At 41.9% G+C, this 14888-nt stretch overlaps 1 protein-coding gene across 6 annotated transcripts in view; it reads right to left on the minus strand.

Moving 5' to 3' along the window:
- The window catches only part of PHACTR2 (phosphatase and actin regulator 2), a 129097-nt gene that overhangs the window by 10746 nt on the left and 103463 nt on the right, over positions 1-14888 (minus strand). For 5 of the 6 annotated variants that reach the window (XM_064413481.1, XM_064413485.1, XM_064413483.1 and 2 more), the window contains exons 5-9: positions 13646-13879; positions 9626-10166; positions 8217-8419; positions 6354-6510; positions 4206-4261 (exon numbers count right to left, since the gene is read on the minus strand). In XM_064413481.1, coding sequence (XP_064269551.1) covers positions 4206-4261; positions 6354-6510; positions 8217-8419; positions 9626-10166; positions 13646-13879 — 1191 coding nt within the window. The remainder of the gene's footprint in view (positions 1-4205; positions 4262-6353; positions 6511-8216; positions 8420-9625; positions 10167-13645; positions 13880-14888) is intronic. The other variant, XM_064413486.1, reaches the window with a different exon arrangement.

The raw sequence follows: 14888 nt of genomic DNA on the forward strand, positions 1-14888 counted from the left end.
TTCTCTGTATTTTGGGGGAGGATAAAATACCTTAAAAATCTTTCTCTAGACATTTAGGAAGGTTGAAGGTTAGCTGCCTGTCCCAAACTATGAAGCCAGATTCCTGTGGAGAGCAGATGACTGCACAGTGGGATGGCTAGACAAGGGAAAACCCCCCCAAAAAGGGCAAGCATCTTAGTGACTGGGCAGAGGGTTTAGGTACCCCTTGGAGCAGGCCATCTTCTGGAGGATATTTCCAACGGGAGGCACCAGGAGCTTCCTTATATCCTGGGAAAAGCAGGAGAGCATCAAACCCATGGGGAACAGACAGTCTTCTGCATGAAAGGTCAGGGACAGGATTTTATACATTCAGGTTGGTTTACTTCTAGGAATAAAACTCAAGAGCTAAAGGAAATGGACTGAAATCTTGTGGCTGCTAGTAATATACTGAATCTGCTGTTTGGCACGTGGGCCCCTGTCTCTGGCACTGACTTGTACCTAAAGCACCAATTTCCCACTCCAGCCTGCTGGGCAGAGTCTTGCTTTAAGCCTGGTGCTACAGAAATGCTGCCTGGATACAAATTCCTACAAACAGTAAAAACTACAGTGTGCTTTTGGTCTTTTAAGGTAAAAGTTTTGAAAGTTGCAAGAAGATGTACGGTGCTAAAAATAATGGGTCTGGAGCTCCTGGTTCCTGTAGGTGTCGTGGAAAATTCCAGCCAGAGGGCCAAGATTTGGCTGCAGGTATGAAGTGACTCACTTGGCCAAACAGGAACACATTAATGCACAGGAACACACTTATCACTGCTTTCCACCTTAAAAGCAGATCTAATCTGTGTGATGTGGAGAGAGAAAATATAAACACAGCGTTCTCAGCTGCAAGTCCCCTCCTCAGATGTCCTGCTGCTGCCCTACTGGCAAAGAACCAGCCCAGAGAGCACCCTTTGCTTGCAGAAATCACTGATTAGATCCCAGCAAAACTATGGCTTCCCTCCATCCTTGCCTGCAATTCCTAGGAGGTCAAACTTGGAGTTGACTCCTAATTGAAACAATTTTGTTTAGCATCAGTTATTGTGGCTGTCAAGTTAAATAATCCACCAGTCAAAGCCAAACAAGCAGCTTCCCTGTCATCTATACATTATTGCTCCTGCAACTTTTACCACATTACATCTGGTCACCTTCTGTTCTGTGGGACGTTTGTTTTGTAGCAGAAGGGGAGAAGAAAAGAGACAAATTGTCCTGCCCGAGGACTGCTCCATTCTTGATCAAAAAGTACTCCTGGAGCATAAAACCAAACTTTCCATTGTGTCCCTATGGGATTAGCTATGTTTAGAGTTCTCTGCGGGCTTGCTAAGAAAAGAGAAAGAAAAGACAAACAAAGCACTTGCATCTTGCAGTGCTCTGAAATGCACAAAGTGGTTTCTCTTTCCTGGTTTTACAAGCAAAGATAACCATTAATATTCCTTAACAAGCATTGAGAGCTAAACCCCATTTTCTACAAAGCCACTACTGGCAGGCATGCAGGTGCACTGTACAAGAAATTCACTGTCCCTTACAAATACAGGATGAAAAATACAGTTATCTTAATCTGAAATTCTTGGAAGACTAAAAAGTTTCTTTGCCATAATGCAATACTATAAATACTGTTGGTTCAAAGCCAGTGTACAAGAAGCCTGCCTTTATAAAAAACACAGGGCTTTATGTATTCCTTCAAGTGGACTCTTAAGTTGTCGTAACTTTGTTTTAGTGTGGGAAGTCTCAGAAGTCTGGATAGTTTTATCCAAACAGTTTTTAAACAAATCCGCTTGCAATGTATTGCCATCATACTTGGAAACAGGATTTTCAGTAACTGGTTTATCTGGAAATATTATCAAAACAAAGCTTCTTGCAAAACAAACTTGCTCACTAACTGGAAATACAAAAAAAGAAAAAAAGTAGGGATTTTTTTCTGAACCTCTTAGAAGATTTGGGCTGAACTTTATCCTGAAGTAAACATTTGGACCTTTACCACTTAATGTAACCTCAAAGTCTGATAAATATTACTCAAAACAATACATCCCCTTAGCTGCAGTTTATATACACACAATAATATAACTCTTTCTCCCCATCCACTGCTTAAAAAATATGAGGAAGGAAACTTTATGAAAGAAATCCCAACTTACTCACAAAAGCTCACTACACCAACAAAGGCATTTAAGATGTGTAAACATTTTCAGATGATCCACAGGAAGGAATGGCAATAATTTTGATGTAAAATATAAGTGCCTTACAGCTTAGAGAAAACTTGCACCCTGAAAGGACTCTGAGTCAGACTCTCATCACAAACCCTGTCTTGCTTTTGGTTTGCTTTGGTTTTAATAGATCACTTTCAACTTGAAATATTTTATATCTCAGCGATGAGCAAAAAGCAGTTCCTCCACGTGCTCACAAGGGTCTCTGTGATTTTTTTTTTTAATTTACAATTCTCCTTCCCAGCCTTTATTTTTCGCTCTCCCTGGCCTCTTTAAGACACCCCCCAGCAGCAGCAGGGGAGGATGGCAGGAGGCACAGAGTGCAAAGCCTGGTCCGCTGCCAAAAGCTTAAAGTAAACAAGCTGAAACAGGAGAGGAAATCTATTAACTGCTTTCCAGTCTTGAGCTACTTATTGCAAAAGCAGTGAATGGAATAAACACTGGCAAAAGGGGCTATTAAATACATCACGGGTTCTCTGCTGGGTTGGTCACCTCGAGATAAGTGAGAAAGGGCAGTAAGGGAGCCCGGCTGGTGCTCCCAGCTCAGTGGCCATATCTGGCCCACCAAAGATGTTTTGGATTTACCTTTCTCACACATTCCAGCTTGAGCAGTTTGTCATATTAAAAAATGTTCTTATTTCCAATTTTATCTTTATTTGTCTATGAAATTGATAGGTTTGGAAATTAGTGTTTTAGAAAGTCTATTCACATTATGTGCCAGACAGGAGTCCCCTGATCCCTCTCCTGTGCAAGCATGAACTGTAGCTTCCCTTTTCAGTAAGACATGGCACTATTTGGCATTTGAGAACTCAAACAATAAGATTTTATTAGCATTGTATTATCAGGATGGTTTGCCTGAAAGCCAACAATTGCCCTCTCCCTGATTTGCTAGCCTGAGCAAGTGACAGAGTCATCAGTCCAAGGATGCTGTCAGGTAAACATCCCATTTTCTTTTCTTCCCTTCTCATTAGCATGCTACACATCAGGGCTGACACCAGGGTTGCACAGATGAGCTCCAACTTTACTGAACAATTGCTGGAAATAACATAACAGCATCACACCAACTCTTTGATCAGGTGTGAGAAGTTCTCATGCCTTAAGAGATTTTTTGTTTGCTATTTGTGTGATTTTTGATTTACTGTTATAAATTGTCTTTTCTTCATTTATTTCTTCTACTTAACCATCAAGTACTAATCACCTCTGCAAGATGAACACAGGACTAGGTGGAGCTGGGCATGGCACCTGTTGCACTGTGTGTTTAGGTAACATCTTTATTATGGAAAGATTCATAAAGGAAGACAAAACAATGCTTGTTCTGAAGAGTTTGCCAGCCAAAGAACAGAAGCAACACAAGTAAATGGCAGAATAGGCATAAAGGGTAAACATCTAATGTACTTCCTCCACCCCTGACTATTTGAATTACAGACTTTTTTCAGCAGGGATATGAGGAAGGATTTAATCAATGGGAAGGTATTCAGTGAGAATCTCATGCAGGTTTCAGTGCAGAAGACATTTATGTCAGAAGTGAATATGAAGGTCAGCATGCTGAAGTAGTTGGCATATACCTATTGACTTTCTGCTGAACACTTTGCCTTTCCTCTTTCTACTCCTCCTTCCAACCTCTGCCCTTCCATCCCACCTGCACCTCCAACTGATACTCCTTTCTCCTTATCCTCCTCCTCATAAAAATCAGGTGGAAGGTTAACTGGCCTAGAACTATTTCTAAAGGATATTCAAGTCATTCCTGGTTTTTGGGGCCAGCTTCAAGAAGTGAGATTGTGACAAGTAAAATTTGGCATATTCAATAAATGGAATTTTCAAAGCTACAATTACAGGTTAGTGTATAAATCAAGAGCTGACACATTATTTTCTAGAACATGATTTCTCTCTAGTTATGGTTCTAATACTGGAGAAACAATGACAGGCTTCCATACCAATCCAACAGATGCTCCCTTTCTAAGCAAATACTATATGAAACCTGAATGAAATACTTACGCTTCAGGATATTTCTTTGCTCCAGCTCTTCAGTTGTGGGCCTCTGGCTAAGTCTCCTGTGAGAACAAAGTAAGTGACTGATTTAGAACCAGATCTAAATGACACATGAGGATTTGTAATACAGCTTAAAAAATGTAATTTCTGGAAGTAATTTCCAGGCAGTTACAATAACTGCTCATGTAACCAGAGTGGCCATTTGTTTTAAAAGATGTAGTGTTGCCATTTGAACACACGAATAACTGATACTTGAATAATATTACAGAATTTGTATCAGCAATTTAAATATCCTCACAGGTATAGTTTCATTAATAAATCCATATACCTTCTTTGTTCCCAAGTACCATCATTATAATCAGATGTGAAATTGTTAGATTATTCTCAGATATTTTGAATGAATTTTGATATTTTTGATATTTTGAAGTCTTACTAATTTTTTTTTAAAAAACCAAAACCAACAAAACCCATAAGCTGTTCATTCCTCATTAATTTGTATGTACAATACAAATGGGAGCCTTACCTGAAACCTAATTTTATTTAGATACCTAATATAAAAACTGCCATTACAAAAACCCCAAACTGAGACATTAATTTTCTGATTTGTAATGGGGAGAACATGGTTGATGTTGCCTCTGTGTTTACTAAAAAAATCCACTTGTTCACTTGAGGAAAAGAGCACGAAAAATTTCAGCAGTAAAGTTTGTTTTGCAGGTGTGTCCAAGACAGGTGTCTCTCTGTTCATCAACACTCACACACTTCACTACAGACTGTCTTTAGCCTCGTGACACTCATCCAATTCAAATCACACTTGGACTTACAGATTTGTCCCAGAGGACTGGCAGGTTTAACACAGGTGACCAGTCCCAGCTGTAGGAAGTCCCACGTGGGGACCTGACTCAACCCGACTGAGCTGTGGGAACAGATTTTCCCCCAGACCTCAATGTTGCCAGGTGCTGACCGTCAGGCCAGGAGTTTTTAAGAAACTGGCATCACATTTGGATGTGATTTTGGGTATGAGCACAGCCCTGATGTACACAGATCTTGTCCCCTGCCACCAAAGCAGAGCTGTGTGCATTGCCTTTCAGCTCTCCAGCAGAACCCACAAAGCAGCTTCTGCAGTTCCAGCCCCAAGGGAGGACTGACAAGCAGGATGTGATCACCAGAGCTGGGATTTGTTCAGGAAAGTGATGCTAACAACACCTCTTTATTAGCAGAATAAAAATGACCCTTGGACTCTACATCTAGTAGATGTATCACTCTTACAGTTCAGTAATGAAATAGCTGCCTTGGCCAGACACCCAGTTCACAGAGCAACTCAGCTCATCTTCTGGGTGTTGACGCAAGGCTGTGTACTCTGTACTGGAGCAGTACCAACTGGACTACCCCATATCTGGGACTCTCCAAAAACACAGGACATCCTCCAAATCTGGACAACATTCCTGAGCCAAACAGAAACAAGGACAGGTCTAGCAAAATACAGGCATGCTGTAGTATATTCTCAGAGACCAAAAAAGCCAAAATAAATGTGAATATTAAAAAAACCCCCAAAACTGTAAAAGACAAGTGAATTTTTTACACAATATTCTCAAGTCCAGAAGGAGAATGTGACATACATCCCATAGCAGTTTAACAGCTTGAGAAAGATGTGCCTCAGTGTTGGGTACAGTAAAACACTAAACACTGACTGGCTCAACTTCTTTTGCTGGAAGCAGCATATGATAATGAAGGACTTGGACAGCCAGAGGAAGAGGAGAAGGGTCAGAAGGCACAACATGCACAGGCATACTCTGTGTAGAGCTCTGTCAGAGATGGGTATACAAGGGGAAGTTCTGCTAACAAATCTGAGAAAGAACAAGAACCATGGCATTGATTGTTGTGGACTCATTCTTACCCTCTTCCTCTTCTTTCCTTTTTTACCCAAAGTACCCAAAACCCCAAAAGCTCTCAAATTTTGTTTCTTGCAGGACAAAAAAAAAATCTATTATTGACACTTTAAAGTTTTGTGATAAATAAAACCACCATTTTCCGGACAGCTGTACCACAAAGATCCTGCAGTGCACATTGGGCTGCATTTAAAACATGAACCCAGTGTTCTCAATTCTCTTCCTCCACCTCCACCCAGTGAAACCACATTGACCCTGAGACTGATACCTCACAAGCTTTGTTCCAATCTGATGTCTGATTTCCTGCCTCTCCTCTTCGGATGTACGCTGCAAGATGTTTTTGTCTTCTAACTCTTTCTTAGATGGTCTGTTGCCAAGTTTGATAGCAAGAGTATCCCTACGACGAATTTTACTTGCCAAAGAGCCTGAGGAAAGGTGGAGTAGGGTAGATTTAGTTCATTCATGCTCAGGTTACAAACTCCCAGTAAGAACTTTTTAATACCTCCCCAAAGCAACCTTGTTCCCACATGCAGGAGAGGAATTTTAATTAACATCAAAAGAAAAATTTTAGCTCAGTTCATGACAATAAAAAGCTAAAAGGCTTGGAGGGAAAACTATGAGCCAAATTGATACAAACATCACTTGTCATCTGTGAAGTGATAGGATGAAAATGACAAATCTACACTAAAATGTCTTTGAAGTCTAATACATTACAGGTTGGCTTATTTATCTACTTAGTATATTTAGCAACCTGCTGCTCTTCTTCTTCAGCCTTAAATGGCTTAGTCTCATTCTATCATCATTTCCCTCATTCTTTCAACTTTTTTTTCAATTAATTACCACTTAGTTATTTTATAGTGCTTTCCATCTCTAAGTTATTTGTAAACTAAACCAAAGAACACAGCTCAAAAAAGTGCTCAGAGTGCCTGTAAAGTAACCTAGGCAGGAACCCTCAGACACTGAAGCAATCTGTTCTCCACAAAACTGACACTGTAGGGACCAGGGCTTTGCAGTTAGCTTCAGCCAGGTGTGGAAGGAAGGGCATTTTTCACAACCTTTACAGCATTTCCCTTTTGTCTTGACATTCTGACCGAGCTGGGCTACATATGGCTTAGCCTGGCAGATTTTCACAGTGTAAGGCAGTTTGGTAAGATCACAGGCTCCCAGCTCAATTTTTATAAGACACTGTACTGCCTCATGCCACTTTGGTACACTGGACCTTGGTGTTCAAACCTTCTTTGTTGAGGACAGTGAAGCACCTCCTCCAAAAAAGCTGTGAGCAAGGCTCTCAAACCATGTTTTGACGGTGATTTCATACTGACATAAAGCCATCCTGAAGGAGATAGAGGGAGGACTGCCCTCCTTCATGCTCCTGACAGCCTGCTGCTGCCTTCTTTGCCCAAGCAAAGGAGAAGCCTTTGGGTGAGCTGGATCAGGGAACCACGAATTCTGTTGAAAATCAGCTCAACAACAGCTGCCCCTACAAAAATAAACATGAACTCTAGCCTAAGGAAAGAACAGCTGGGAGCAGGGATTAGGCAGAATGGGGGCAGGACAACCCCTTCTGCACAGCAGGGCTTCTGCCCAGTTAAGGTGATGATAGAGTAATGACCCCAGATAAAATTTCAAAGCTGTAAAACTTAGATGCAATCTACTGTGATCTGCTCTGTCTGCTAAGGTTGCTCCAATGCTTAAAACACCCTGATCAAAGAGGAACAAGTGACTTTCAGGCAGTGAAGCTGCTGACTGATGAGCCTCCTCTGTCATCCACCACACCTGTAACTCCCACAAGCAACTCATGGTGTGGGCAAGCCAAATGAATGGCTTGAGATGCCCTAAGGTCTCCACCTTGCCCCACCCTCCTGTCCTTCTGAGCCTGTTCCTCCCACCTCCACTCTCCTCTGTGCAATGACTGATCTGCTCTCATCCACGCACAGGCCCCAGCAGGTTTCTGATCGTGATTGCCTGGGACAAGCAGGACACTATTTCTCAGTAGTGACAAAATAATAAATCCCTTAAAAGCATTCCCTGCAGCCATTCCTCTCTCTGTCTCACACTAGCATGGGTCAGGCATGTTCACAAAACCCAATCTGCAAATGGCAGCCTGCAGCTTCCTGGGCAGGATGCTTACTTTCAGTACTTGCATTCTCATCATCATCATCATCATCGTCATCATCTGTGTACAGGATTGGCCCGTCCGAGTCCGAGTCACTGCCATGGCTCTCTCTGCTGCTTTCACTCTCAGGAGGGGCAGCAGCATCAGAAGCCTCCTCCGCTAGCTCAGAGAATGCTTCATCTGGAGCCTCCCCTTCCTGGTCTTCTTTGGTAGCCAAGCTGTTTATTCATGAACAGATAGGGTGACACATTAATGCAAGCAGAACAAAATACCAATGAGAAGCAATTGAATAAGCAAGGATGAAAATAAAAGTTCTGTTAATCAAACTAATTCCTTTCTAAAAAACATACATATATAAGATATGTTTAACATATGCAGCTATGTATATGTATCTATGTATCTGTGTTAGGAAAAAGGATGCAAACAATCCTGAATGATTGAGTGCTGTAAAGACTGCATTAAGACAAATCCCAATTAGTTTTTATTTCTTGTGGGCTGGGACCGAGAGAGAAAACAGTTCATAAAGCTGGGGGTGAGAGGAGCAAGTTGGAGAACAGATGGGACTGCAAAGTTTCCTGTTCTGGAAGCCTAACCCAGTGAAACCTGAAGTTTCACTGCAGTTGAGCTCAAAATGTTCATGCTCATCACTGATGAACATGGAGATCAAAGATTGCCCTTTGCCTTGGGAAAATCTTGACGTAAAGGAAGGGTAGAGCAGGAGAGATGCAGCACTACAATGTAGAGCTGGCAACAGATGTACCAGCAAGAATTTAAAGGAAGGTCTCTAGGCTACCTGCATCCAGACTAAACCCTCTTGGATTTATATAAAATATGCTGATTTTTGTGGCAGAGAAAAGACAAATTAATAAGACAGTTTCATTTTTCTGCCAACTATTTTGCTTAAAAAATGTGATTATGACTTTTCTCTTGACCAGTTCTTACAATACCTGAGATTTAGACAAGTTATTAGGCAGTAAAAACCAAAACACCTACTAACTGAAGCCTGAAAACCCCTCATTTTCAAGTGTTCAAGTAAATTCAGCAATTGAATTGAGAACTTTAGCAGTGAGGTATTTAATGACATCTACAGAAAAAAAAAGACAGCTACAGAAAAGAACCCCCTTATAATTCGGCATAATTTCTTGTTTGCCTTTATAAGAGTAAATAAAAGTGTCATCAGCTTTGAGCTGAAGTGCTGACCCCAGTGCCAGCCACACAATGAAGTAAGAGACAGGTCATGAGGAACGACCTTCTGGGGAAACGTGAGGTTCTGCAGGGGAAAGGCCCAAAGGCAGCGGGAAGGAACAAACTGTTCCCAGTCAGCAGAAGAAGCAGAAGAGATCCCCACGTGCCTGCAGTGCACACAAATGTGGCTTCCTTGGCTGTGGTCCCACCGCTCCCCCAGGAGAGCCGCACGGTCTCACCTTTGCGCGTCTTCTCCTCCGGCATCCGGAGCGCTGCCCAGGGCTGCACTGCTCACACTCTGCTCTGCGCCACGCTCAGTCGGGACAAGAGGCTTTGTGTCTGACCCAGGGCTGCGTGGCCCTGCCACACGGCTGTCTGACACATCCTGGGCATCCGAGGAGCCAGCAGGCTGGCTGGCTGCAGCAGGGAAAGGAGGTGGAAGTGGAGGTGGAGGAGGGGCAGCGGTGGGAGGAGGGGGCACAACAAGCTTGCTCGACTGGTCTGCGTTCTCCGTTTCAAAAACTGCTGTGGAAGTTTGCTCGGGCTTGGGTTTTTCTGCCTTCGCTTCCAAACTGTCGGCTGAGGGGGAAGAAGCAGCCCCGTCTGGTGCTGTTCGTGGGGCTGACTGTTTCCCAGGTTTTTTCTTGCCCCTGGGAGTCCCTGATGTGCCAGATTTGCTGGAAGTCTCCTTAGAGGCTTTGGGATGAGATGATGTGGATGAAGGAGATGGTGACGAAGAAGACTTGGAGACTGGTAGTTTTTTTGCATGAGAGGAACCAGCTAAAACATAAAGAAAATAAAAGGTATTTTACAGTATTGCAATTATTTTTGCACTATGTTTTCTGCATGAATTGATTTGTGCCGGTCTTCAAAATAAAAATACACTTGATACTTCTACAATACTTCATGTAAATGCTTGAGATAATAAAATGTTGCAGTTCCAATTTCACCTTTGTGCGGGAGACACTGAAATGATGAATACTTGCCCAAGAACAGCAGAGAGGACCAGCCTTACAAATGGGTAGGAGTTTGTTTTGAGCTTTCTGAATTGGCCCATTACACCTGGCCTGGACATCATCTAAGAAGTCCACTACTTATTCTAAAAATAGGTGTAGTGACTTAGCTAAAAAAAACTAAAAAAGCTCCCTGGCAGAGAAAACTGCCTGACCTTTCCTACTACATAAATTTTTGGTCTGATCACTGAAAACCCTGTGATTTTCCTTATACTTTTCAATGAATATCTGAGGACTGTTACTGAGTATCAGTGAATTACCTTTCACAATGTTATTGCAATTGGTGTCGTCCTACGGAATGACAGCAGAGGGGCAGCAAAACAAGGTGTGCTTTTAAGTCCAGCTGGGTCTGTCCACAAAAGAGAGGCAGAAACCACTGCTGTCACTCTGCAAAAATCACCTTCAGAAGGGACGAGGCTCTGAAGGCTCCTGTACCTACTGGAGGTTTTCTTCTTACCAGCGACCAACTGGGGCAGTCTTGAAAATGTAGTGAAACAAGGTTTTGACAGGAGCTGTACAAACTGACTCTTTAATCCTGTGACACTCAGCATACTGAAGCATATATGTATAGTGAATCCCACTAGAGATTTCAGCTAGCCTGCATTTCCATGTGCATTCCAGCCACATTTCCAATTGCTGTGTCAATGTCATGCTGTGTCATCACCTGAGATGGGAGCTTCAAACTTCTGACTTCCATTTTAAAAACAATGAAAATGACAACCATCTAATGGTTCGGTCCTTTTCAACAAAATTCATCCAACTCAAATACTTCTGATGTAATTCTAAAAATTCATTAACTTCCAGAGAACAAATGAAAGATTATAAAGTTATATAGCAGCCTTCTGGCTAAAGCTTACTGAGTAAAACAGAAAGCTGTAATTGAAATCTGCTGAAAGACCTACTTTACTTGTAAGCATTTAAATAAAAAACAACCCCCCAGCAGATTGGGAGAGATTCAAAATGTAGATACTAGCCATAATAAGTTCACAATATAAAACCAGTTTTCACAGTGAGACCGTTCTCAAAGGAGATAGAAACTAATTCAAAAGACACTTTGCTGTTCTCTTCTGCAGCTGTTAACAGTTAAAAAACATTTAGAGAGCTGTGAAGCTTTCAGTATGCCTGAAAAAATGTATAGAAACTTCAGGCAAATCCCTGTTCCTCTTCGTGCTCCCAGGTGACTGTAAAGGGCACTGTCCTGAATCAACTGATACTGCACTCATCTCCCCACATCAGGCACAAATCACTCAATTTACATGCCAAACAAAATGAAGCAGAAAAATGGCATCGGCAGAAGTTCATAATTATAATAGAAATAGATGGTGGTTCCAACCTGCATATTATTTAACAGAAATCTTAATGAGTAGGTGGATGGCAGAAAGAAAAGTCTCTGATTCTGATCCCCTTCAGGTACAGGCTGGAGGTCAACAGAACCAGTTACATGCTTGCACTTAAGAATTGCAGCATAGTACAAATATATCACCACACAACTGTGGCTGGGAAAATGTCAAAACATGTTCCATTGTAAAAATCCTTACATTGTTTTCAGAACCTGCAATTAGATACAGAAACTGAAAAGATTTCTCCCACAGAAAACCCCCCTACGTGTCCACGTAGGTCAAAAGTGCTATTGCTGTTGTTGTTTTTGACTGGGCTGGCTGACAATTTTCTGTCATGCCTCTTTTTCAGTAGAAGACTTGAATTCTGATTAAATGAAAAATTTAATGGCTGTTGTTTGCCTTTTGGCATACATCCATGCCTACATTTAAGTCCCATTCTCCCAGTTCCACTGTTTCAGTATGGAAACCTGCTGTGCTGCCCTCAGGAGAACCATGGCTCAGTTGTTACTCATATTCTTCTCCTTCTTCATGAGACTTGATCACTGGCTGCATCATGTGCTCACTTTCATGGGGATCTGACAAACCTCTCGTACTAACACTGTTTCAAAGTAGCTCTACTGATTAAGTACTGCCCCATTTTGAATGAACACAATATGTTTTTAATGTTGGAAGAAATTACCAGTAGAATAAGGGATATTCGTGGATATATTTTACATCTGTATGGTCTGCAAGCACTGGCTGACATTCAGCAAGGCTAATGGAAGACAAATCTGGAACCTGAATGTATCTTAGTCTAAGAAGTCAGATACCTGACAGCTTGTTGCCAATCACTGGTATAAACAATTCTTTATGTGATGGATTGCTTTATGTCTGAAAGGTCTGCTCTTACAAGGCTGCTTCACCTATGAAGAGCTGAGTTTCCCAGCTGCATGTGAAATACAAGCAGCAAATTCTGGATTTTCAAAATGTTTATTCTTGTAGTTGTCTGATGTAGTATGGACAGTTAATACCAAGTTAATGGATATTTTATAGCAAAGTTATTATTGTAATTCTAGAAGTCTTGCAGTGTTTTCAAACAGTCCTCTTATGTATGCTTCAAATACAAAGCATATGTACCAAATGTACAAGCCAAAATGTACAAGCTCTGAAGAGAAATACTTGCAGAGAAAACTGGAGGGACTGGAGGACTTTGAAAGACAGACAGAGACTGAAAACACAGGGCGTGTATAAGTTTGCCAAAATATATATCGAGCCCATTCATCAAAATACTGCTTGTGATCAAATTATATGTGTATGTTTTAATTTTGATCATTGTCTACACTGCAACTACTCAAACTCACGATCAGTACCTTAAGAGCATCTACCTATAACCTTTAATCTTGCATCACTGCTGAATTTTGATGTAATGGTTGTCTTTTTTTTTTTTTTGTCAGTTAAACCAACTGCTATTCAACAGTCTTTTAAGATGCCTTCATGGTTTTATTCTTAACTTCTTTGTGATCTTGTCATATTGTCAAATTAACTAGAATAGTTGATCCTTCTAGTAGAAAGTTACAGCAATACCAAATTAGTTTTACTTAGGGGTAACTTGTGCTTGGTTCATCTTCTGCCCTGCTTATTCTTGAGCTGATTCTCTGGGTCATTTTCACTTGAACTAGGAATTCAATGCTGTCTCTGATGTGCTCAGTGTTGTACACAGGTTCACTCAACAGCGAGGGGGTCTGTGTGTTTTCTGGGGTGTTTGTGGCCAGCAGAACCATTGCCCAGCTGGAAGCTCTCTACAAACATCCACGGCATGCTCCTCAGTAACACTGCTACGTCCGAAGGCACGAGTCACGGTAAGAGCAAGGCAAGCAGCCCCATGCACATGCACCCAGCGCCGCTGCACTGCACGGGCAGTACTCACCAGCTTCTCGATTTGCACTGGCACCTGTTGGCTTGGGCGGCGGGAGAGGAGGCTGCTTAGCAGAAGCCTTTCCCTTTTTTTTAGCATGAGGTGCTTCGTTACCCTTATGGCTGGTGGTGGTGGAAGCGGCAATGGCGGTTTTTGGTGGTAGCGGAGCTTTTTTAGGTTTAGGCTTAGGCTTAGGTAGTGGTGGAGCATGGGATGTCGGTATTTCTGGGCAGTGACCAGTGCTCTCTATGGGTAAGAAAGTGAACAGAAGCCAACTGACACAGACATACACCATGTAAATTAAATAGCATGCCTCACAACAGTGACTACTTCTGCTGCTTGGGCTCTTGGGAATCAGGAGAGAGTTCATCTTCTGCCTCTTAATGCAGTATTACCTCAGAAGAAAATTACTGTTCACCTCAGTTCAGGATCTTCTCATGGAAAATATTTATTTGGAACTTCTCTCAGACTCATCTATTCTAGATGTCCAAGAATCAGCCTTTACATTCAGTATCCCAAGCGAAAGTGCTGGCTTCAAACTAAATGAGGGAATGCTATTTAATTCTCTAACAAATCTCCTCAGCTTCTTTTCAACCCTACCCACCCTAAGATCAACAGGCTGTAAAACTCAGATTCATGTGAAGCTGAATGTGAACAGGGCCATCCTCCCAGCCACAGGCTTGCACATGGCTACACAGCGGAAATTTTCCCAGTTTTCCCCTGAAGCAACGCATTCTTCTGAGCTGCACATTGTTTGCTCTTAGCAGCTTTATTTTGGGTAACTTCCTCAGAGTATTTTTACTCTTCAGGAACAAATGAAGCTAAATAAGATAGGTTATCATTTGGCATGAAAAGGCTCTCCCCTCCTTCAGGTTCTTTGGGCACTGTTACACAACTGCACTTTCAAGAGTCTAGAGTTCATTAGTCAGCAGGAATTTGGTCTTTATCTACATTCTGCTGTGCAATAGGAATGCCTCTGCAGAGTGAAAGAGGTAGCACTGAGGACCCAATACCCACAATCTGCATTTCAGGAGACTTTGGACTTTCTTCAGGCTAATTCTGTACATTGCATGACTAGTGGTGGAGGGACTAAAAGTTCCTGAGTCCATCTTTTGGCTTAGTTTCATCCAAAAAAACCTCTGGTTTGTTTGTAGCTTGCAAACCAAAGAAGGGTAAGTGGGGATGACCAGGAAATTAATTTCAAAAGTGCATACCTAATGCCAGCTTTAATGTTAATGTAGGTGAGCCATTTGCA

The sequence above is a fragment of the Passer domesticus genome, chromosome 3 (assembly GCF_036417665.1).
Source record: "Passer domesticus isolate bPasDom1 chromosome 3, bPasDom1.hap1, whole genome shotgun sequence".
Lineage (NCBI taxonomy): Eukaryota > Metazoa > Chordata > Aves > Passeriformes > Passeridae > Passer > Passer domesticus.